Source organism: Pseudochaenichthys georgianus, chromosome 11, assembly GCF_902827115.2.
Source record: "Pseudochaenichthys georgianus chromosome 11, fPseGeo1.2, whole genome shotgun sequence".
Lineage (NCBI taxonomy): Eukaryota > Metazoa > Chordata > Actinopteri > Perciformes > Channichthyidae > Pseudochaenichthys > Pseudochaenichthys georgianus.
The window spans coordinates 10,638,066-10,661,387 of NC_047513.1; the positions used below are offsets into that span (position 1 = coordinate 10,638,066).

The 23,322-nt window shown below is 44.6% G+C and overlaps 1 protein-coding gene across 4 annotated transcripts in view; it reads right to left on the minus strand.

Annotated features, from left to right (window-relative positions):
- Positions 1–23,322, minus strand: part of LOC117455492 (voltage-dependent calcium channel gamma-6 subunit-like) — a 60,712-nt gene that overhangs the window by 31,755 nt on the left and 5,635 nt on the right. For 2 of the 4 annotated variants that reach the window (XM_071204728.1, XM_034095005.2), the window contains exons 2-4: positions 19,860–20,597; positions 11,697–11,807; positions 8,349–8,457 (exon numbers count right to left, since the gene is read on the minus strand). In XM_071204728.1, the coding sequence (XP_071060829.1) occupies positions 8,349–8,457; positions 11,697–11,807; positions 19,860–20,066 (427 nt within the window). In that variant the 5' untranslated portion in view covers positions 20,067–20,597. The remainder of the gene's footprint in view (positions 1–8,348; positions 8,458–11,696; positions 11,808–19,859; positions 20,598–23,322) is intronic. The other 2 variants (XM_034095006.2, XM_034095007.2) reach the window with 2 other exon arrangements.

Sequence of the window (23,322 nt, forward strand, 5' to 3'; positions counted from 1 at the left end):
GTTGTGTACAAACTGGATAAAACGCGGGCTTTTTGTTGTTGTTCAGGAGTTGATCTGCCCCTGCCCCCGCCTCGACGTAAGCGTGACGTCACGTATGTGGTGCTTTTGCTCTGGCCCGGTTCCAGAACAAAATGACTCAGGGTGCATCTGAGATTAGAGAGGGTGCAGTGGTAAAGTGCTATTTTTATAAGTGGTGAGTGGACCTAACATCCTCTAGGGGGGTCCTCACCTCCTCGAGGGGGGTCCGGGGGCATGCTCCCCCGGGAAGATTTGTTTAAATGTTGAAGTTAAAAGCATCAATCTGGTGCACTTTGAGAGCAAAATGAAGAGATGGATCTATGTGCTCTTTGCTTGATTCATGCCTTCCCAGTCCCTATTACGTAGCCTATAAGAGCATGGCGCCAGTTGTTGTAGCCAGTTGTGGTGAAGGCATCTGACTTACTTGAACCGAAATGTCTACATGCATAGCAGAAGATGGCATCTTTTTTACATGAATATTCCAGCCAATCTCTGTTTTGAAACCATGAGCTGCAAAATGAGCGCCTTACCCCACTGTACAGGCGAGTTGGGTACTTTTTTAAATATACCTGGGCAGGCTCTGTATTGAGGTCCTCTGGCACTTGCCGGCCGCTGTGGGGTGGCGGTGTTTGGGGCAACATAGACGGCTGCGGCTGCTCCGCCTCCGTGGGCGAGGCGGGCGAGGCGGGCAAAGCCGGCGAGTCGGGCGTTAGTGTCCACGACAGTGGCCGCGGGTAACGTAATGTCCCCATGATCTGAACTGTTATTACCTGCAGTAGATGCAGTGTTACTGCTGGCGATAAGGGCTGGTTGTTTTAACCATTTTCTGATGTCCATCACTGACTGCTGTGTAAGTGATTTGCTGTTGCAAATGACGAACGCGCAGCGGCACAGGTCACGCACACCTGACATAACAATGTTACTTACCGTTAAAATTGACCAAATAAATGCAGACAATGTAATTTAACCACAATTACAATTTATTTTATTTCAACTAAATTCTTATTCTTATTATTATTATTATTATATATGTAATATTTTTCACTTTTTTTTTTTTTTCACTTTTTTTTTTTTTTCACTTTTCATTTTTCAAATGAGGGTGCATAACGACTCAACTGAGGGTGCAACGTACCCTTATGCACCCCCGTAGAACCGGGCCTGCTCTGGCCGGACAATTTGTTGGTGCTTGAAACGAACCGGATTCCGGAGCTAAGAGGCTGCTCCGCTGCGGTGTTCAAGCTCCAGCTCCGAACCGGCCCTGAAACACCGTTGGTGTGATGTGAATGAGGTAAGAATGACAAAGTGTAAAATCTCAACTGAATAGTCTGAGGATATGTCACTTTACTGAATAATGTAGCTTAAATTGATTTTCTATTAACACACAGGTGTTACACCCAAAAACAGTTACCACTTTGCTCTGAATGAATGACTACTAGTGACCAAATACGATAATATGTAGATGTTGTCAATCTATACTTCTTTAATTAGGTTAAAAGAACAGCAGCAGGCCTCTTCCAACCAATGATTAGCACTGGTATAATACTAATTTAATGGACTGATCACATCCAACTACAGGACACTATTTCCAGTGATGTACCTGAACGCGTTCAATGAACGATCGTTCATGAACGCGTTCATATTTTGGGCGAACGTGAACTGAACGTACTGTATTTCCGCTAGATGAACGTAATTGAGAACGCGTTCATTCTCAGCGCTGTATAACGGCGTTCAAAAGTGCGTTCATTCGCAGCACTGTATTATAATGGCGTTCAAAAGTGTACCAGATTTCATATGCCTTTCAGCCGAAAACCCAGTTAAAACACACCGTAAACAGGCTTCAAAATAATGCGGAAAACCACCCAATCTGGCAACAGCAAGCTGCCTGTGACGCGTACGCGCCTGTCAGCCCTGGCTATCGCACTAAAATATAAATATACTAAATATATCAGACTCCTCACAACAAACAATGTGGAACCGCGGAACTGGCGAGCATTGAATGAATGAATGAATTAGTATGGACGAAGCCGAGAGCAGCTGCAGCAGCACTCGCGGCAGGGGTCGGCAACAGGCGGACCGCGGTCCGGATCCGGACCCAGACGCCGACCTATACGGACCCGGAGCTATAATCAATACATTAATAGGGACGCTGATTTGGGTGACTTGTGTAATTCATGGAGAACCGAAGAGTTTTCGTTTTGGGGGTGGGGGGGGAGGGAGTCAGTCCGACAGACGGACAACTTCTCACTTCAAAAAAGAAGAAGAAATATAGACCGCAAAAATAATTAAACAAGCGAGTACCTGTTTTTCCTGGCCAAGGACAGGTTCATGAACACAACACGAGCGTAACGTGTCTTCACGTGGTATATGTCTCGTCTGAAAGGAGTGCTGAGCACCGGAACGCCGCTCCAGCCCTTAAAATATTGCAGTACCCATAAGGAGCCGTACACATGCCGCAGTGTTTGCGTGGCTGTGTCTTTAGTTGTAAGCACAGTGGCGATCTGTTGTTATTAGCATCTGGTTAGCTAGCTATGCTAACGAATTTAAAGAGCTGCTACGGTGGCCCTGAAGTGCAAGACACCACAGCATTTCAGAAAACACCACAGCATTTCACAAAACACTACAGCATTTCACAAAACACCACAGCATTTCAGAAAACACCACAGCATTTCACAAAACACTACAGCATTTCACAAAACACCACAGCATTTCACATTTCGGAATCGGATCCATCAGGCTAAACTAACCTGTAGCTGCTCCGTCCACGCTCACAACAACGTCATACAGACATAAATAAAGCAGCGACTGTATTCACCATGACATAGACAGTCTGTGGTTTGTACATGTTTAACTTTTGTCCAGTTTCTGAACAGATATGAGGAGCTGTGAGCTCTGAGTGTGTGCTAACAGCTGAGCTAACGGCTGATGTGTTGGGCTAATCACAAGCGTCATTTCTTGACTGGCAGCAAAAACAACCAATCACAGCAGTGCTTCTCTGGCTGGCTCTGTCCAATCACAAACAAGAAGTGTTCTCCCTAAAGGAATACCCTTTATGTCCAATGAGAAATGCTGTGGTGTTTTGTGAAATGCTGTGGTGTTTTGTGAAATGCTGTGGTGTTTTGTGAAATGCTGTGGTGTTTTCTGAAATGCTGTGATGTTTTGTGAAATGCTGTGGTGTTTTGTGAAATGCTGTGGTGTTTTGTGAAATGCTGTGGTGTTTTCTGAAATGCTGTGATGTTTTGTGAAATGCTGTGGTGTTTTCTGAAATGCTGTGGTGTTTTCTGAAATGCTGTGGTGTTTTCTGAAATGCTGTGGTGTTTTCTGAAATGCTGTGGTGTCTTGCACTTCAGGGCCACCGTACTTTTCTACAACCAGGTGGAAGAGAGCTATCTCCTGAGAGGCTCAAATAACCTCAGCTCAGTGAGGTTAAGGCACACCTTGATATGATCATTATAGTTATTAATGAGACTAAATGAAAAACAGGTATAAAATTTAGTTTAAAAGGGGAGTGATTTGTAAAATATCCAAAAAGGAAAATATGCTACAGTTCTGTTTCATATGGGTGTTGAGAGATGTATCCATAGATCTCTTAATGTTGCTCTCAAAGTGATGCATTTAACTTCAATATTTAAACATTACACATATCCACAGTATTTAAGTAATGTTAATTGACAATAAATATTGTTGTTTTTTTAATTGTACTTTCTTTATTTGATTGGCAGTCAGTTGTTGATTACATGCAGACGTTGATAAAGCTACAGGTCACTTCAATATATATCACACTAATTCATGAAGCAACTTAGACATTTTGATGTTCCGGACCTTTGCATGGGGAGATTTTCTCTAACTGGACCTCGTTGAATTTTAGTTGAAGACCCCTGCTCTACGGCGTCGGCGTATGAGCATTTAAAAGAGTTTTACGTTAAAGTCAGTACTGACTCAGACGGAAAAAACTGTGTGTAAACTGTGTCCACCCGGTTTGAAAAAGCAAGTCCGTACATCGACGACGTCAACAACAAACCTCAAACGGCACATTGAGAATAAGCACACGACTAGCCTTTCACGGTATGTGTGAGTGGCGAATAAAAAAGAGAGCCAAAACAGATCCACTACCACCCAAATCCCATTAACATCGTACAGGAGACAAATAATAGCTCGCAGCAACGTATTGAAAAAATAACTATAAACTATAAATTAGTTCATTTTTGAAACCATGAACTTTAGTTCAAGATTTGGAATTATGAACTATGAACTGAACTAGTTCATTTTAAAATGTGTGAACTGTGAACTGAACTAGTTCATTTAGAAAGTGAACTTTCCCAACACTGACTATTTCACACATTGAACCACAAAGCCAGTAACCCTCTGAGTCTCTCTGACTTGTTGTAGATGAAAGTGATTGCAAATCAAATGGGTGTCCTGTCTGAAACCTATGATAAACATACACAGATCTCTTGGTGGACATTTCCCAGTCTGACTCTGTTTTTGATGGGTCATTCTTTGAAGGGAAGCTCGAACAGGTGAGTCATGGAAACTGACTAAACTGCAAATTGCTTTAATAATCTCTTTTCACACTGGACTATGCTACAAAATATGACGTGAGGGGATGAGATCATGTTAGTGCTTTTTTTTTTGGTAACTTTTTCAAACTGTTAATCTTTTTCTATAGCTTATAATTGTATTAATTGTGAAATACCATTTTCTACTTCTTCTATATTTAAATATGGTTTGTCTTTGTTTTATGATTAGTACACCTCTTGGCCAGGTCTTCTATCCTTTTTCTTCCTTCTTCTATCGGTTTCTACGGAGCCCTGGAGGGTTCATTGAGAGAAAAATAAATAAAACGTGGCCACGTTTTACTTTCTCGTTGGCACGAGTTAATTAAGCGTGCACACGAGTTAATAAAGCATGGCCTCGTTTTATTTAAATTGAGGGATTCCTGTCCGTGACTCACAGAATCTGCTGCCCACAGCTGTTTTATAGAAGGAAAACATCCTTCACTTTATGAAATCTCTGTGGCACCAGTGGCCTGTACTACGAAGCAGGATTTGCTATTTACACTATTCATTCATGAAGTATGACGCTACGCTGTCCCCGTCCCAGAGCCGTATAATAGAAGAGTTACGACAACGGAAGTCAAAAAACGGTTATCGTCACGTGGTTCATGTAGACGAGGATCGTTCCCCGGAAGTTCATGGCGGGCAATTATACGGCTCTGCCCCGTCCCTTTCACGTGAACGCACTCTCAACCGGACAGAGAAACCCTGGTTGATTTGCTGAGTTGATAACCAGCTTCGTAGGACCGTTTAGCGACATCGCGTTTGTTAGGGTTAGTTAAGCCGGGTAAATCAAACATATCCAGGGTCTGTTGAACTGGCTTCGTCGTACAGGGCACTGGAGGCAGTAATGTGTAATTCAGCAGAATCTGAGAAGAGCAGCACCAGCTGCAAAGAGCGGTGCCTTTTACTGTTTACTTCACTGCGTTTCTTCACTTGCATTAGAACCGCTGAATAGAGATCGAGGCTGCTACGTTTAACCACACACACCTCTACACACATCGAACTACCAGAGTATTCCCCCTCGTTTTATGAAGGAGATGTCCTGTCACCGGGGCGCATGCTGTGTGTGTGTGTGTGTGTGTGTGTGTGTGTGTGTGTGTGTGTGTGTGTGTGTGTGTGTGTGTGTGTGTGTGTGTGTGTGTGTGTGTGTGTGTGTGTGTGTGTGTGTGTGTGTGTGTGTGTGTGTGTGTGTGTGTGTGTGTGTGTGTGTGTGTGTGTGTGTGTGTGTGTGTGTGTGTGTGTGTGTGTGTGTGTGTGTGTGTGTGTGTGCTCAGCTCCGCTCTGTGTGTGCGTGTTCGGTGTGTGTGTGTGTGTCCGACACCCCCGGCATTTGTTTTCAAATTACCACGAACAGTAATTTACACAAATCTGGTTCTCCATAGTTATATGTGTATTCCCAAGTGAAAAAAATTCGTTTAATCTTAATCTCGATGTTCTATAGTCCTGCCGGAGTGCACCGGAACGTACAATACTATCATAAACAAATGCCCACACACACACAAAACGAGGCCATGCTTTATTAACTCGTGCGCACGCTTTAGTAACTCATGCGCACGCTTTATTAACTCGTGCGCACGCTTTAGTAACTCGTGCGCACGCTTTAGTATCTCGTGCGCACGCTTTAGTAACTCGTGCGCACGAGTTACTAAAGCGTGCGCACGAGTTACTAAAGCGTGGCCACGTTTTATTTATTTTTCTCTCTATGAACCCTCCAGGGCTCCGTAGGTTTCTGACCTCCATTAAACTAAATGTAAAATAAAGTTTATCAAGAAGCAGAACTTTGACAACTGTGAATACACATACAAAATACTCGTCAAGACAAATCACCAAGAAATATGGCTGTCGATTCCCTAGAGTACTTCCGAAATCCAAATGCTGTATCCTTTCACTTGACCCATCAAATGTGTGGACTTGCTCTTTCACTCGTGTATCAATGACTCAGTGAGTAAGTCAGTCAGAGCTGTCACTCAGCAATCCATCAACCAGTGAAGCAAGGTTGTTTTTCAGACAGAGAATCAGGTAGACCTCTCATTCATGCTAACTCACTCCCTCAAACAGAGCAGTCCAACAAGCCTAAGAGTTTGAAAAACGTCCAGTCAGCCCGCTGGTCTGTCAATCATCAGATAAGAACTCCTCTAATCTCTAGGTGCTAGAGGTTATTAGAGAATTTAGCTTATTTTCAGGATATAAAATAAATTGGAGTAAAAGTGAAGCCATGCCACTAAACTGTCAGACTCACTCTAATCACTTAAGCTCTGCTCCTTTTGTTTGGAAAGCTGATGGATTGAGATACTTGGGCATAAACATCAGATCACCAATTACTGTAACAAGACTTTCGAAATTAATGGTCCAGGCTTACTTAGAACTATTAAAGATGACTTGAGAAGATGGACTTCTTTACCCTTATCGCTGTGGGGAAGGGTGGATGTGTTAAAAATGAATGTCCTACCAAGATTGGCCCATATAATATCCTCAATTCCCCTTCAAATCCCACAATATTGGTTTAAAGAAATACACACTATATTCACTCAATTCATATGGAAGGATAAAAACCACGAATCAACCATAAAAAGTTGTCTATGCCGAGGAGAACAGGTGGACTGGGGGTACCCAATTTATACTTATATTATCTCTCATATAATTCCAGATTCCCTATAGTATGGGGTTATGGAGCGACACCGAAAAAAGCTAACTGGGATTGGCTGGAAGGACAAATAATTAAAGAAAACAATAAATCAATATCTTTAAATTCATTATGGTACTGCTCCAAATCCAGTCTGAATAATCAATTAATTAAATTGTCTATCAGTGTGGTTAAATATGTACAAAGGAGGCTAGGTAGACTCAAAAAGATGGATCAAACACTCTCGGGCCTATGCTGGCATGGTTGTGCGGAAGTGGGTATCCTTTTACATTGTCTTTGGTCTTGTCCGGCTGTAAAATCTCTTTGGGACGTAGTTGGAGATACACTCGCTGAGATCCCGCTCAATGGCATAAAATCAAAATGTGCAAGTAAACTCATAGCCCTAGCATGCCTTTCAACTAAACGCCTCGTTCTTATGACCTGGAAAGTCAGAAATCCCAACTGCTTCAATTTAAATATATGGCTGGAGGACTTCCTAAGCATCTTAAGTATGGAAGAAGCTGCTTTCTCCCTGTTATATTTGGTTAAGCCAGACAACAGGCTTTGGGATAAGATAAGGGCTTTCCTGGACTCAAACCATCTCGGCAGCCAACAACAAATAATTATAATAATATTAATAAATAAATATAAATAAAGAGAAATAAGCTATGAAGAAACAGAAAAATAATGGTAATAATAATGAAAGAAGTGAAATTAAATGGGAAATGGATGAAGAGGTGAATTAATCAGAAATGGAAGGAATGTGTATGTGTGCATATATATATATATTTATTTATTTGACTATTTATCTATTTATTTATCTATTATACATTTTTTTGTTTTATAATAATAATGAGGAAACAATAAAGTATATCTATATTGTGAAGCAAATCATGCATAAATACAACGCCATATGCATACATAAAATGACAATGTAATCCCCCTACCCTCCCACCCTTCATGTTATTGTCCTGTCCTGTTTGTGATGTGTTTGAGCTATGTCCTTGTCCTTATGTTTTTGTCTTTGAACATTTCTAATAAAATATAAATGTTAAAAAAAAAATAAGAACTCCATCCCTCACACAGACCAGTCAGCTATCATCAAACTTAGAGAGTCATCCACCCAACTGGTCACTGTTTCTGTGAGTCACCTCCGGGTAGTTCAGCAGGTCCGCAGCTCTCTCTATTTGGGTCGATTTCGGACACCCACAAAGACTTTGTGCAGCCCTTCCACAGGCCATAGTGAGCTGTCAGACATGTCTGCAAAAAAGATCAAAGAGGTTTTTCAGCATTCATATTAATATTATGAATAATTATTTACCATCCCTCATGGTGCATCGAGACACCAGTGATTCATTTCTAAGAGGAAACACTGTTTATTTGTGTTTTTGTCCCCATGTCTTTTATCTGCATAAACATGTCAGGTCTGGTTGATAATATAAGGGACAGTTAGTAATCAGCAAATTTTTTTTTTTAAATTGAAATCTGAGGAAAATTGGCAATGTGAATGAACCTGTTTCCATCCACTACCAGTATTTTAATATTAGGAGTTGGTTCATCAAGCAGTTGATGGTGCAAATCTTTTGTTGGAAACCATAGAAGAAGAAGAATTTACAACAAGACGTGATCAAAACAACAATAGTCAAACCTCAAACTGTTAAAAATGATGAATATAAATTTGCTAAAATTGTCATGGGAGCCAGTCTCAGGACACCTCCACTCTCAGGACAGGAAGCTGTGCACGCTAAGAATTACAAAATAAAATCAGTACAGCGCCAATTTCCGAACAGGAAATGCACACTAATACAAAATAAAATCGTACTGACACTTATTATAAACATATATATATATATATATATATATATATAAACAACGACATCTTGTATTTTAGTTACACCCGCTAGACCAGGGGTTCCCAACCTTTTTTCCCAGGAGCCCCCCCAAATTACTCCTGTTGGAAGTTTCCCCCCCCCACCCCCCACACACAAGGGGGGTGGGGGGGGTGGGGGGGGGGGCGCAACAGCGGTAATTAAAGTCTCAAAAATGCTACAACTACTGTCACAAACTGGATGAATGTGAAGTATTTTGTTAAAGGAGGATGAAAGCGTAATTAAGGAGCACTATTGGAGTGACTTTGATGGTTATTGGACTCAGGCTTAATTCATTTGGATTCCCGCTGTATGAAGAAATTAAAGGACGGCGCAAGTGGAAACAATTCACAAAGGGATTAAACTGTTTAAAACACATGCTCAAAGTAAGCCAGATTTTGCCGATGTGGATTCAAAAGTCGTAAATAACTGTGACAAATAATCCAACTGAAACCGGCATGGACAATGACTATGTTTTAAAAATGCTCTTATCCAGAAAAGCCAGGTTTGGACACTTTACGGGCAGAAGAAACATTTATATTAAAGAAAGAATTATATATTTCTGTCTTTTTATTCCTTTAATAGCTACTAACTTGAATTTGTATTCAAATTAATTAATCAATTATTTTTTATATTTTATTATAATGTAGAGACAAGGCTTGTAGTGACAATCATGTATTGCGTTAAAATTATGTGTAAAAATAAAGTCTAAATATGATATTTGGCCTCAAATCATCTGAGGCCTGGAGCCCCCCCTGCAATCTTTGGCACCCCCCCCAAGGGGGGTGCTCCCCCCAGGTTGGAAACCACTGCGCTAGACAACAGTGGAGGGTTCGAGAAACAACCGTGTTTGCCGGGTGCCGCGCGGCGGAGGTGGGGAGGTTCCAGCCCGGAACCTCCACCCCGCTGCGGGACCTGTGGTGGGACCCCTGAGTCAGACGGTGCGTCTTGGTCACGCTTAATATCGGCCGGCCTGGGAAGGAAGAGACACGCAGAGTGGGGGAAGTCCCCCACCCCAACGCAGCACACCCTCCCGGCCATCAGAGTCGAACCCGTAGTTCGGAGGAACCGACTTCCAGAGCACCGGCACTAGGCCGGTCCGGCGGAGGCCCTCCGACGGGGGGTCGTGTTTGCTATTCGATCAGTGAGAGGATAGGAGAAAAATGCAACAAAAATTGTCAAAATCCGTTAATATATGGATGAGTGGGGGTGAACGGCTGGACACAGGCCGTGGGGGGACACCCGAGACCGAGCAGTGTCCCCGGTAGAAGTAGCCGGGTGAAATAGCCAAAAAATAGGAAAATAGGGGGAAAAGTGAAAAACAAGTCTCCGAAAATAGGCACTCGTGAGGCAGGCAGAGTCCCCTGTCAACTCCTGTTACATTCCTCCATGTTATCATTTGAGTGGAAAATGGCTAACCCCTCGATTCCACCGGGTCCGTCTGCATCGCGTCAGGGCTGCGCCGCAGTTTTGGTCTGACCTCCTCCCGCGTCATACCCTACCGGGCGCGTTTCAGAAGCATTTCAGAAGCGGAGCGTCTTGCCTGCCGGCTCGCAGTTTTGGTTGATTTGGGCATATTTCCAGGACAAGCTAATTTGTACAGACAAAGTTAATAATAATTGTAATATTCCAGTTATAAACGACATGAATCAAAGATGTGTTGCTGTATTTTAGTGGTAAAAAAATGCATTCATCATCATCATAATTATTCTATATATTTAATTTACACAGTGCCTGTAAACCGGCAACCGGAGAACGCTGGCATTTCTCCTCCTACTTGAAAGACTACGGAGGGATAGGGTCTGGAACATTTGTTTATTTTGGGGATGGGCCGGAAGCTCTGACCGGTCCACTTCCTGCCCGGTGCCTCTGCAACGCCTCGTGTCGCGTAGAAAAATAGACTTGAATCCTAATTTGAGCGGAGCCCAGCGCCAAGACGCTTCTGGGATGCTTCTGAGCCGTAATGCGGCCCACCCATTGACTAGAGTGGCCGCGATCTTTGCGAACGCCGCGGCGTAGCCGTAACGCAACGCAGACGGACCCGGTGGAATCTAGGGGTAAGTCAACTTTTACGAGAACCAGGCTGGGGGGGTCAAAAGGGCTTGACCAAGGCCGACCCAAAGTGCATGGTGAGCGGACTCATCACCTCCGTGATGAGTCTCCATTGTGATTTTAAAAATTCCATCAGACGAGTCCTTCGGGGGGCGAGGAAAAAAACTTGTTCGTCAGAATTGTCACCTCCTGTACTGAGAGTGGAGCCTGCACCGGAACTGTCCTGAGAGTGGAGGCCTGCAGGCAGACCCCTCTCAAAATTGTAGCAAAAGAGAAGCCCGTTTTAATGTTTCTATTTGTTGTGTGTATATATATATTGTTTGGATGCTGAAGTCACATCCTTCAAGTAAGACATCTTAAATAACTTAGTCTGTTTCCTATACATGCATTTTGCTTCTAAATACCAACCAAGCATAAATCTGTTGAATATTTTAGAAAATAAAACCTTCTACTTAGGGTATTTTATATTAGGTAAAAATGCACATAGAAACAGATGCACTCAAACGAACTTAGTGAAATAGCAGCATTCTGGATTAAGGATACGAACAAAGGCCCTGGTTAGTAAATCCAATAATTCACCTGGTTGTTATAGAAACTCTTTGACGGTGACAGCTCCACCCAGAACTCTGTCCCCACCCCAAGGACAGTCAGCACAACGCCTACAATGGCCACGAAGAAAGCCAACTTGATCTGGTGACAGAACACAAAACCAAGCAGTGTGCCATGTTTAATGAATATGCAGGAATCATTTAAAATAACACACTTGCAATATTACATGCTCATAGTTGTAAGCTTTATTAAAATACATTTTATATAGCCTGCTTGCAATATTATTTTCTCTGGCACTTCCAACAACGATGCCCTTGGCGTCATTGAATGTCTGTTTTTAAAGCTCACCTATTATGCTATATTTGAACAACATATTATAAGGCCATAATTATACAAAACATGTCTCTGAAGTGTTTTGCTAAAAATACCAAACAGATAACCCATTGTAGCTTGTCTAATCACCCTCTATTTCAGCCCTTTTACTAAAGTGCTAATTCTGGGTCTGTAGTTTAAAATGTTACCGATCTGCTGCTGGCCATGCCCCTTTGGAGCACGCAGGCAAGCAGTGAGCGCTGTGAAGAGAAGGCTGTCTACCAGCAGAAACTCAGCTAAACGCTGCCGTGATTTAACGCCATATTATGTTGGAAACCACATCAAGCATTATTTCTGAAACAGCATGGAGCTCAAACGCTTTCTCTGTCGCGGGTTTACCACAAGGTGAGTACCTTTTATATCCTGCTTTTTTACACATACTCTCTCCAGTACAGCGTTAGCTCTGAGTGTTAGCGATGCTTGCTAATGTAAACACAGACCATATTACTTCCAAAACGCATTGTTTCTGATACAGCGACGTTACTGATAGGGGACGATAGGTTGGGCCCAGAGCGGAATGTTGGCAGGAGTTCAATGTAATGCCAGCCCACATTTTAGTAATGTCATCATGACCGCAGCAAATCTGGATCAGCTCCGTTGTATCCCCGTTTTTAGAGATGTGGGTAAGGAGGAAAAGAGAGAGGGTTGTATTTTCTCATACTTTATGGGTCTCCTTACACACCGGGGACACATATTTATGTGACCATTAACCTGTTCAACCCGGGGGGGGTTTTCACAAAACTGTGTCTCAGGCAGTGGCGGCCGGCCCATAGGGGCGCTAGGGGCGCCGCCCACCCTCTTCCCACATGTTTGATTGTCATTAAAAATTAAAAATAAATAAAAAAATATATTTAAAAAAATATATTTTTATTTTATTTCTACAAGGTAAATATTATATAATTGGTATCAGTAAAATGTATAATCTACAATAAAATCTCGTTTAAAATTGTTTTACGATGTCTAAAGTTACTGATAAGTCACATGTTTCCTGCCTGGCCGCAGCGTGTATCATTACCCTCTCTCGTCCGGGCGGTAGAAAGGAGCCCTCAGCCAGAGCAGCAGCAGCCAACAAGCTGACTGTTGCTATCTGTATACTATGCCGCCGAAACATAATTTCAGCCAATCAGCGTCGTCAGATCTGATGCTTAAAGGGCGCCGTGTCAGCGCCCTGGCCTGTGTGTCTGTGAGTTGTTTGGACTCGTATCCAAGGTGACGCCACAGTAGTTGTCTGCAGGTGGAGACTACGGTGCTAGTGGATCGCCGGAGCTCTAGATTAACATTTTCATGTTTATTGTAGTTGTAAGGGCAATGCCTGTAGCTCCATGGAGCATATGTGTGGGCTGGACCTGTATTTTACAGGAAAGGAGTGAGCAGAGGGTGGAGTTGTCGATTCTTGTTCAGTTTTCATCTTCCTCACCCTCTCAAACTTTGAGTTGCGTGCGCTGCTAAAGAGACGCGGTACCATGGAAACCAAACAATGGTGTAGCTGTATTAAAGTCCGAGTGGAAACAGTCGTGAGTAAATCTGATTTTGTCAGAAATCGGGAGAAATATGACCCCGGGAGGAAACCGGGAGAGGGCAATGAAAGTCTCCTCTAAGTCTTCTCTAAGTGTGCTCATTTTGTTGCTCTACCCAAGCTCCCCTCAGCCCTGGAAACCTCCCAACTTCTCACCCAGCATGTTGTCCGCCTACATGGAATCCCGGCTGACATCGTCTCCGACCGTGGACCTCAGTTCACCTCCCAAGTTTGGAAGACCTTTTGTCGTTCACTGGGTGCGTCGGTCAGTTTAACTTCCGGGTACCACCCCCAGTCTAATGGTCAAACCGAAAGGGCCAATCAGGACCTGGAATCTGCCCTCCGCTGTGTTGTAAACCGGAATCAGAAGATCTGGAGCTCTCATCTGCCTTGGGTGGAATATTCTCACAATTCCCTCACGTCATCAGCTACAGGACTCTCTCCTTTCGAAGCCTCTCTAGGGTACCAGCCACCCTTGTTTCCCGAAGAGGAGATTGAGTTGGCTGTTCCATCTGTCCAGCATCATGTTCGTCGGTGCCGTAAGATCTGGAGAGACACTCGATCTGCCCTCCTCCGAACTTCCGCCAAGACCCAGTAATCAGCCAACCGCCGCAGACTTGTTGCTCCCCTTTACACCCCTGGACAATCGGTTTGGTTGTCCTCCAAGAACATCCCCCTCCTTACCGAGTCCAAGAAGCTGTCTCCCCGGTTTATTGGCCCCTTCCCCATTGAGCGCATAATCAACCCCTCTGCTGTCCGCCTGAAGCTCCCCAGGATCATCGGGATCCATCCCACTTTTCATGTTTCACAAATCAAGCCAGTTCACACCAGTGACTTGTGCCCTCCGGCCATTCCCCCCTCCCCCCCCCCCCGAGTCATTGATGATCATGCTGCCTATACCGTGCATCGACTCTTGGATGTTAGACGCCGGGGTAGGGGCTTACAGTACTTGGTGGATTGGGAGGGTTACAACCTGGAGGAGCGTTGCTGGGTTCCTCGATCTCGGATAATGGACCCCGTTATGGAGAGGGATTTCCACAGGGCTCATCCCGAAAAGCCTGGTGGTCGCCAGGAGGCTCCCGTTGAGGGGGGGGGGGTACTGTAAGGATGTGCAGTTTTCCCTTCTTCTGCTTCTCTTTTTGTTTCATGTTTGTTTATCTGTCTGTCTTCCTGGCTGGGCGTGGCTGACCTACTGTCGGTTCCCGTCAATTCACCTCCGCAGCTGCTACTCATCTTCCTGATTATCTACTCACCCACACCTGCTTAAATACCCGGCTTCCTCATCCAGTATTCACCAGTTCGTCGTGAAAGATACACTGGTAACACGTAGTGATTTCTAGAAAACTAAACCTAGTTTCCAAGTCAAAGTTTTATACTAAAACCTGTATTTCTCTGCCCAGAATCCGTCAACTACTCTGCCTGCCATGTCCAGCCAACACCACCTCGTCAGCGAACCTCGGATTATTATCACTACCAGCTCCAGCCTGCTCACTCTATTGAACTCTGATTCCCCGGCTCATCTCACCCGTGTTCCGCTGCAAATCTCCGAACCCCGGCTCCAGCCTGCTCTCTCCGACATCCTCCGGATCATCAACTACGGACCTCCACTCTCCCCCCCCTAGTAATTCCCAGATCCGGATTAGTAATTCCCCAGCAGTATGGTGTGAGTTTTGAATTGGAAATAAATCATTTTACTTCCATACTCACGTCTCCTCTCTTCCGTGCTTGTATTGAGGGTTCCGCCTGTAGCGCTCTTTGAGTTTAACAGTATCACTACGTAGGGATACCCAGTAGCCACGCCCAGAGCTATGGCCGCACCCTCTGCCAGCCTTTCACGAAACAAAGCTTCCCAAACCTTTCAGCGATTCATGCCGGATATGTACAGCGTAGGGCACTGAAGAACGATGCTGTTCCTACTTTGTTTGGACCAGCGGGAGATTTGGGTACACAACCTGTAAACTATTCATTGTTGTTTGTGTATTTATGATGTTTAAAACAAACAAGGTATCTACCACGACTGTTTAAATGGGTGAACGTTTCGGGCTACTACGTTGGGATCGAGAAATGCTCTCCGCAGACCCATTCTCACAACGATATAAACATTTTTCTTACTCAATATCAAGCCACACTTAATGTTTTTACTTCGGCTGTGAGTGTTTGTGTGTGCTCAGGATGAGTTTGGCTTGTTCTCCTGTATCGCCGACACGGAAGCCTTGCTCCTTGCAGCAGCGAGCAGCAATGAGCCTCTCAGAGCACACTGGGCTCACAGGGAGGGGGGGGGGGGGGGCAGGAGCTCCAACAAGCCGTTTAGGACAGAGAGTGAATACTGGTGAATACACATACTTTACAGAGATGCTGTATGAGAAACCAATGTGAGTTTGGAAAATTGCACAGTATAAATCTATTTTAGTATACCTCAACAATGCAATTATGATCAGTAGAAATGGCCATGACATGTGAACTTTAACATGTTCATATGCATATTTTTGATGTATATGGTTAAGGAGAGTTTTGTAAAGGTTTCTTTTTGTGATCTTGATTTACTTTATACTTTTATTTATTTTGTACATAATTGCAAATTGCTTGCACAATTTACTCTATTATCCATCCATCCATCCATTCATCCATCAATCTTCTCCCGCTTATCCGTGGTCGGGTCGCGGGGGTAGCAGTTCCAGCAGAGAGCCCCAAACTTTCTTTTCCCTGGCCACATCAACCAGCTCTGACTGGGGGATCCCAAGGCGCTCCCAGGCCAGCGAAGAGATATAATCCCTCCACCTGGTCCTAGGTCTACCCCTTGGTCTCTTCCCAGCTAGACGTGCCTGGAACACCTCCCTAGGGAGGCGCCCAGGTGGCATCCTAAAGAGGTGCCCGAACCACCTCAACTGGCTCCTTTCGACGCGAAGGAGGAGGATTTTTTATTAAAAAATATTGTATTTTATTTAGGGCTGTCAGTTGATTAAAATATGTAATCGTGATTAATCGCATGATGTCCATAGTTAATCGCGATTAATCGCACATTTGTTATCTGTTCTAAATGTACCTTAGAGGAATATTTTTCAACTCTTTAATACTCTTATCACTACGAGTGAGTGGACAAATATGCTTTATGCAAATGTTTGTTTATTATCATTGGAACAATGACAAATATTCTCCTGAATATTCTCAACACAACAACCTCTGAACAATGACAAATATTCTCCTAAATATTTTCAACACAACAACCTGGTAAACTCTCTCTCTCTCTCTCTTACACTCTCTCCAACCCTGTGTACTTCTTTGCACTGAGCTAGTTGCTCAAACAGACAAGCCTGTCGGCGAGAGGGAGATCAGCTGCTGGGCTCTCAGAAGAGGGGGAGGAAAAGAGAGGCTCTGTCCTCCGTGTATTATTCTTATATTATTATATAGAATTGTTATGCATTTGTTTTAAAGCTCAATAAATAACAAAGAAGACCTTTGACCGGCACTTTTCTAATTTTGTCCGGAAGATTTAAACTTTAACGGAAATGTTGACCGGAGGAAAAAAATCTAACTGAAACTCTACCGCACGGTCCCCTCGTTCCTTGGAAGAGGCGGAGAGGTGGGTGTTTTTCATCTGCTGGTGGACTACCGGAGAGAATTACAGCGCTTGCCTCGACGGGAAGGGATTGCATTGAATTACAGCAGCAGGAGCAAACGCTTGCCTCGGGGAGGGAGAAAAAGAGCCAGAGCGTCCACAGCGGAGAATAAACAGAAGGGCAACCATGGAAACCATCCGCGGGAAGTCTTCTTCGCTGCTTTTGTGGCAGACTACAGCGCCACTTAGAGGCCTGGCATATGTACTACAGCATCTCCAGTGCTTTCCAGTGGCAGTGGCCGTGACCCAACCTCTCATTCCCCTGATAGGTGGAGAGTTGCCCATATAGGCGGAGCTCCTCGTTCCTGACGTCAGAAAAATTAACGTCTGTATCAGCTCCGTTGCAGCCCCGTTTTTAGATATTTGGGTATGGAGGAAAAGAGAGAGGGTTGTGTTCTCTGATACTTGGTGAGTTCCCTGACACACCGGGGACACATATTTATGTATAAAAGACACAAAAGTGCATTTTGCATGATAGGTCCCCTTTAAGCTGTAGCCACCCATTTAGCATTCACTGTTGTTGTCCAGGCGTCTCCCCGGCAAATTGTCAAGCGTGGTCTGCCGCAAGCGAGCGGCAGGAGTGGGGCTGTCAGCATCAGCTGTGTGCTTGGCTTGCTGTTTAAAACACCTTTTTTGTATCCATATGTCTCGCTAGAATCTCCCACCATCCAACTAACAACAACAACGTCAAGCCTTTGGGCTCTGAAACTACGCACGTTAACATAATTAGTGGCATTAAAACAATGTTGACGCCATATTAATGCTTGACAGCCCTAATTTTATTATAAAACAGAATAGGTGATACATAATTTAAAGACATCCCAATAAATGTTAAGGTCTTTTGAAGAGAATATTCCTGTCTATGTGAACTGAGCTAAACAAAGTGTTATAAGTTTAAGTCAAAATGTAATTTGTTTACAGTAAACAAAACACAGTATTGTAGATGTGCATTTAAGTGTTTTCTTTGTAATAAAAGAAAATATATTAAGCTATGATAAAAAATATTGCCTGCAACAAAATGAAGAATTTTTTTTTTCTCCAACTTAAAACCTCTACTTAGATCTAATAATAAATATGAGGCTAGTCCAAAAGGAAATACATTTTGTGCGATCTTCAGAATTAATTATCTTATTACTTTGTGTGAATGTAAATATATATCTCAGATGGAAGCAATATTTGTTACTTAATTCAAATACATTTTTTGAGGTCAAAAAATGTATTTGGAATAAACTAAAAAAATGTGCTGTAACAAAAATAAGTTGATCTCAAGTATCAATTTTCTCGCGGCGAAACGACAACAAACAACAACAAAAAAATGTGCTTTATGGGACCAAATCGGAAAATGAGTCTCACCGTTGCTGTTGTTCTGATCAAAAGTTGTGTTCAATGGCATTAAAACAATAAAAACGCTGCTGAAGGTTAATCCAATGTGTCTGTGTCACTTTGAAATGATTACTGATAATCCATCATTCCATTTTTATGTCAATACCGGCGTTTTCATAGCTGCTAACGATAGCTACGAGAGTATGACAGCTTCCGGTTCCGAGGCATTCTGGCTACGCATCACTCATTCACCAATGGGTAATGTTTAGATGGATTTTAGGAACTTCCCCTCGATTCCATTGGCTCTAACGGTTAAAAAGAGGTGCCAATCGTCAAAATCGACCGAGGGGGGCCAAAGATGTGGAAAATGCACCCAAATGACTTTTTCTAAATCTCTCTATAAAGGTCAAATGTCACTTGTTTTGCATCAATCTTGATACAGGGTACTTATTATATGTTATTTGGATTCCTAAAGCTTTTAGTCTACTATCCCATCATTCAAGGGTGCTTTTCACTATAAGTAATGTTTTTTTTTTGGACGGACACTATAATTTACATTTTTTTACCATGTTCAATCTGAATTTACTTTAAAATAAAAACATTTTATATTAATTCAGATTTTTCTACATCCAACTCACAGGTGTAACCTTGCTTTGAGAAATAATATTATTAATTTACCCATTTTAGATGTGAAGATATAGTCAATTGTTCTGGGAATGTCATTTTCGAGCCTTAGATCTGAAAAACAGGCTCAGGGGTTAACAGGTTAAGTTCAGCACATGGGCATTGGACCTAGGCCAGTGTGCTGTGATATATCCAAAGAGAGCCACGTTACTTGCAATTAATAAAAGCAAAGAGGAGATATCCTGAATTCTTGTGAGGTAAGCAACACCAAAGGGAAGAAACAATCTGTTATTTGTAATGTCCTCAACAGATGAAACATCAACCCCCAACAAGCAGGTGTGTGGGTGGTACTTGAGAATGAAGATGTTTGTGTCTGGCCTTTTAAAACCTTTAGGTTTAGAATATTATGGAAGGGAATTAAGGTCCTCTAAATAATAAGGTGATTACATTGAAGAGGATGACATTTAATCTGATTAAGTCACCTTTGAACAATTATAACCTACTTGCAGATTACTGTCATGGTTATAAAGTGTGTCTCCACTTTGTCAAATAACTGCATTTGATTCTTTGCAAACTTTTTTTTTAACATTAGAGGTTTGCTCTTGTTGAGTGTTTCCCTCCCTGTGGACAGGCCAGATTTCAGTGGAAGAGCTACTGTATGACTGATTGGTTCCAAGAGCCCCAGAGTACTTTCAAACTGCCTGAGGAAGAACACACATTCACACAATATGAAAGCAGTCACCTTCCCCTCCTGGGCTTCACTCATGGCGTGTCCTGTTGATGTTTTCCTGCGGCGCTTGTTCCCGCCGAATGTACTGCGTCCAGTCATCATGCCGGTTAGAGCGGCGGGCCCCGGGGGTGCTCCTCCCGGTGCAATCATCGCTCCTCCTGACGCCGCCGGACCCACTGTGCGGCCCTCCTCATCGGTCACCATAAAGGTAGACCACATGTTTTGGGAGCAATGCCTTGGGCTTTTCCCCTCGCTAGGGTTGGTTCAAATTTGAGCAAAATAAAAAAACAGACGTAAATAAAACCTGAAGAAAAATGTTGTTGTTCTCAGTTTGTGCCCATAAAGAAAACAGGAAAAACACCTGAGACAATATTAAAGTAAAATAAAGAAATAACTGGTGTTGCTGAGCAAGCACAGGAGGTAGAATGAAGAAAAGCAAGAAGACTCTGTGTTGAGAACTAACTGAGTGAAAAAAAGTGTTATACAAAAGTAGAATAAAAAGTTTAAACCCAAAGTCTTTGCTAACAATAACTGAACAAGCAATGTCTCTGAAAACGTTAGCAAGAACCAGCAGGAATCAGCCTTCTCTTGTAAAACAGCCCCAGATGAAATGGCGGCTTAGACAACAGATGCAAAACTGATGAATGTATCATAGTGAAAAAAAGCAAAAGACAGGAAAATGTGTTTAGAAGAATAATGCCACTGAGAGTCTGTAGAGGTAGAAGTAAGGAGTGGATGAAGTGGTGCTTCCTAGAGAGGAAAAAGAAAGGACAAAAGAAAGGTAAATATAGGGAAATATAGATGAATCCAGGGTTACATCTTGAAGTGAAAATACTTCTAGACAACTATCAGAGTCTATAATCAAGATTCCCCCCCCCCCCGCCCCCCTTTATTCAAACCTGGCATTATTCAATCTGCATCTTTATGGTCTATATATGGACAAACCAAGCTATTGCAGCTGTATTGATCAAACAAGACTGGATTGCCCTGTTGCCCTGTACAGCTGGTGGTGTGACTTAAATGTTTAGTTTAGATCTTGGTTGTGAATCTGTACAGTTTGCCCATGCAGTAAAGGAATAGTGGAAAGGAAAGTGTCACGATCTGTCTCTATGGTGTCTTGTCTAGATCTATTTTTGGTTTTCTGTCTGCGTTTTGTCTTGTTTAAATCTGTCTGTGGTTCCCTGTCGTTAGTTTCCCTGGTGTGTCTAATTTACCCGATTGTGTTCACCTGGTGTCCCCGTGTTTTCTCCTCCCTCCTCACCTGTGTCTTGTTTGTATGATTAGTCTTGTGTGTATTTAAGTTCTGGTTTTTCTGTCTGTCTTTGTCGGTTCGTCTTTTGTTGGTGACTGAGTTCACCGGTGAGTGTTCTGTTTTGTCTGTATTAGTTTCATTATCCTTGAAATAAAGGTTTATCAGAGTTATCTGCATTTGGGTCCTGCTTCCTTCACTCATCCGTGACAGTACGAACCGACCAGAAATGGACCCAGCAGATGATCCTTTTGAGGTAGAACTACAACATTTTTCCTTTTATTTGGCTTGCTGCTATGATTGGTGGAAGGGAGCGTCCAGTGTTCGGCAGAAGGAGGCCGCTCTGGTAGAGGCGCACCGGTTGGCTATGGAGAAACCAGACTTGGTGAAATTCTTACCTGGCTGGATTTTGAACTTCCTCTGGGTGTTTAATTTCCAGCCTGCTGACTACAAACGTCTCGGTGTGTTCCGTCTGGAGTCAACCCATGCTTCTGCCCCAGTTCCTGCTCCTGTCCAGGAGTCGTATTCTGGAACTCGTCTGGCTTATGGAGGTCCACGGAGTATTCAGGCGGCTGCTAAGAGGAGTCGCAAGGCCAAGCTAGCAGCCCGAGCCCCAAGAGCCATGGTTCCAGCCCCAGTCCTGGCCCCAGCAACCATGGTTCCAGCCCTGGTTCCAGCCCCAGCAGCCATGGTTCGGGCTCCAGTACAGGTCCCAGAAGCCATGGTTCCGGCAACAGAACTGGCCGACACAGCCATGGTTCCGGCCTCAGTTCCGGCCCCAGCAGCCATGGTTCCGGCTTCAGTACCGGTCCCAGAAGCCATGGGCCCGACTCCAGTTTCGGCTACAGGGCTGGCACTCCAGCCAACGCCAGTTCCCGAGTCCTGTCGGCGTACCGGCCGACTCCAGCACCTCGTCTCCTGCTGGCTCCCCAGCCGACGCCAGCTCCCCGAGTCTTGTCGGCGTACCGGCCGACGCCAGCACCTCGTCTCCTGCTGGCTCTCCAGCCGACGCCAGCTCCCTGTGTCCTGTCGGCGTACCGACCGACACAAGTCCCCTCTCAAGTCCCCTCTCGAGTTCCCTCTCGAGACTCCTCTCGACTTCCCTCTCAAGTCCCCTCTCGAGTCTATTCTCAAGTCCCCTCTCGAGTCACCTCTTGAGTTCCCATTCAAGACACTTCTCGAGTCACCTCTCGAGTTCTCTCTCAAGTCACCTCTCGAGTCCCCTCTCGAATCATCTCTCGAGTTCCCTCAAGTCTCCTCTCGAGTCTCCTCTTGAGTTCCCTATCGAGTCCCCTCTCAAGTCTCCGTTCAACTTCCCGCTCAAGATCCCGCTCAAGATCCCTCTCAAGTCATCTCTCAAGTCGACTCTCAAGTTTCCTCTCGAGTCTCCACTCAAGTCCCTACTCGTGTGCCATGGGAGGTTCCGCTGGGGGTCCTGCCAACTATGTCCTGTGCCGTTGGAGGCCCCGCCGACTACTCTTCTGCCGGGGGTCCTGCCAGCCCTATGTCCTGTGCCGTTGGAGGTCCCACCGACCACTCTTCTTCTGGGGGTCCTGCTAACCCTATGTCCTGTGCCGTTGGAGGTCCCGACGACTGCTCTCCTGCCGGGGGTCCTGCCAACCCTGTGTCATGTCCCGTTGGAGGCCCCGTCGACTACTCTTCTGCCGGGGGTCCTGCCAACCCTGTGTCCTGTGCCGTTGGAGGTCCCGACGACTGCTCTCCTGCCGGAGGTCCTGCCAACCCTGTGTCCTGTCCCGTTGGGGGTCCCGCCGCCGACTCTTCTGCCGGGGGTCCTGCCAGCCCTATGTCCTGTTCCATTGGAGGACCCGCTGAGAGTCCTGCCAATCCCATGTCTTGTTCCATTGGAGGTCCCGCCGTTACCTGTCTCGCCGGGGGTCCTGCCAACTCCTGGTCCTCTTCCGTGGGGGAACCTGCCGAAGCCTGTTCCACCGGCTCTGGTTCCTGTCCGGCCGACACCGGGTCCTGCCCGGCCTCCGTAGCTGTCCCGTCAGCGCCTTCCTGCCCGGCCTCCGGAGCTGTCCCATCAGCGCCTTCCTGCCCGGCCTCCGGAGCTGTCTGGTCTTCGCCCTCGAGCCCGGCCCTCTGAGAGCCGCGGTCTTCGCCTTCGAGCCAGGCCCCCTGAGAGCTGTGGTCTTCGCCTTCGAGCCCGGCCCCCTGAGTGCCACGGTCTTCGCCCTCCTGCTCGGCCCCCTGAGTTTGCCCGCT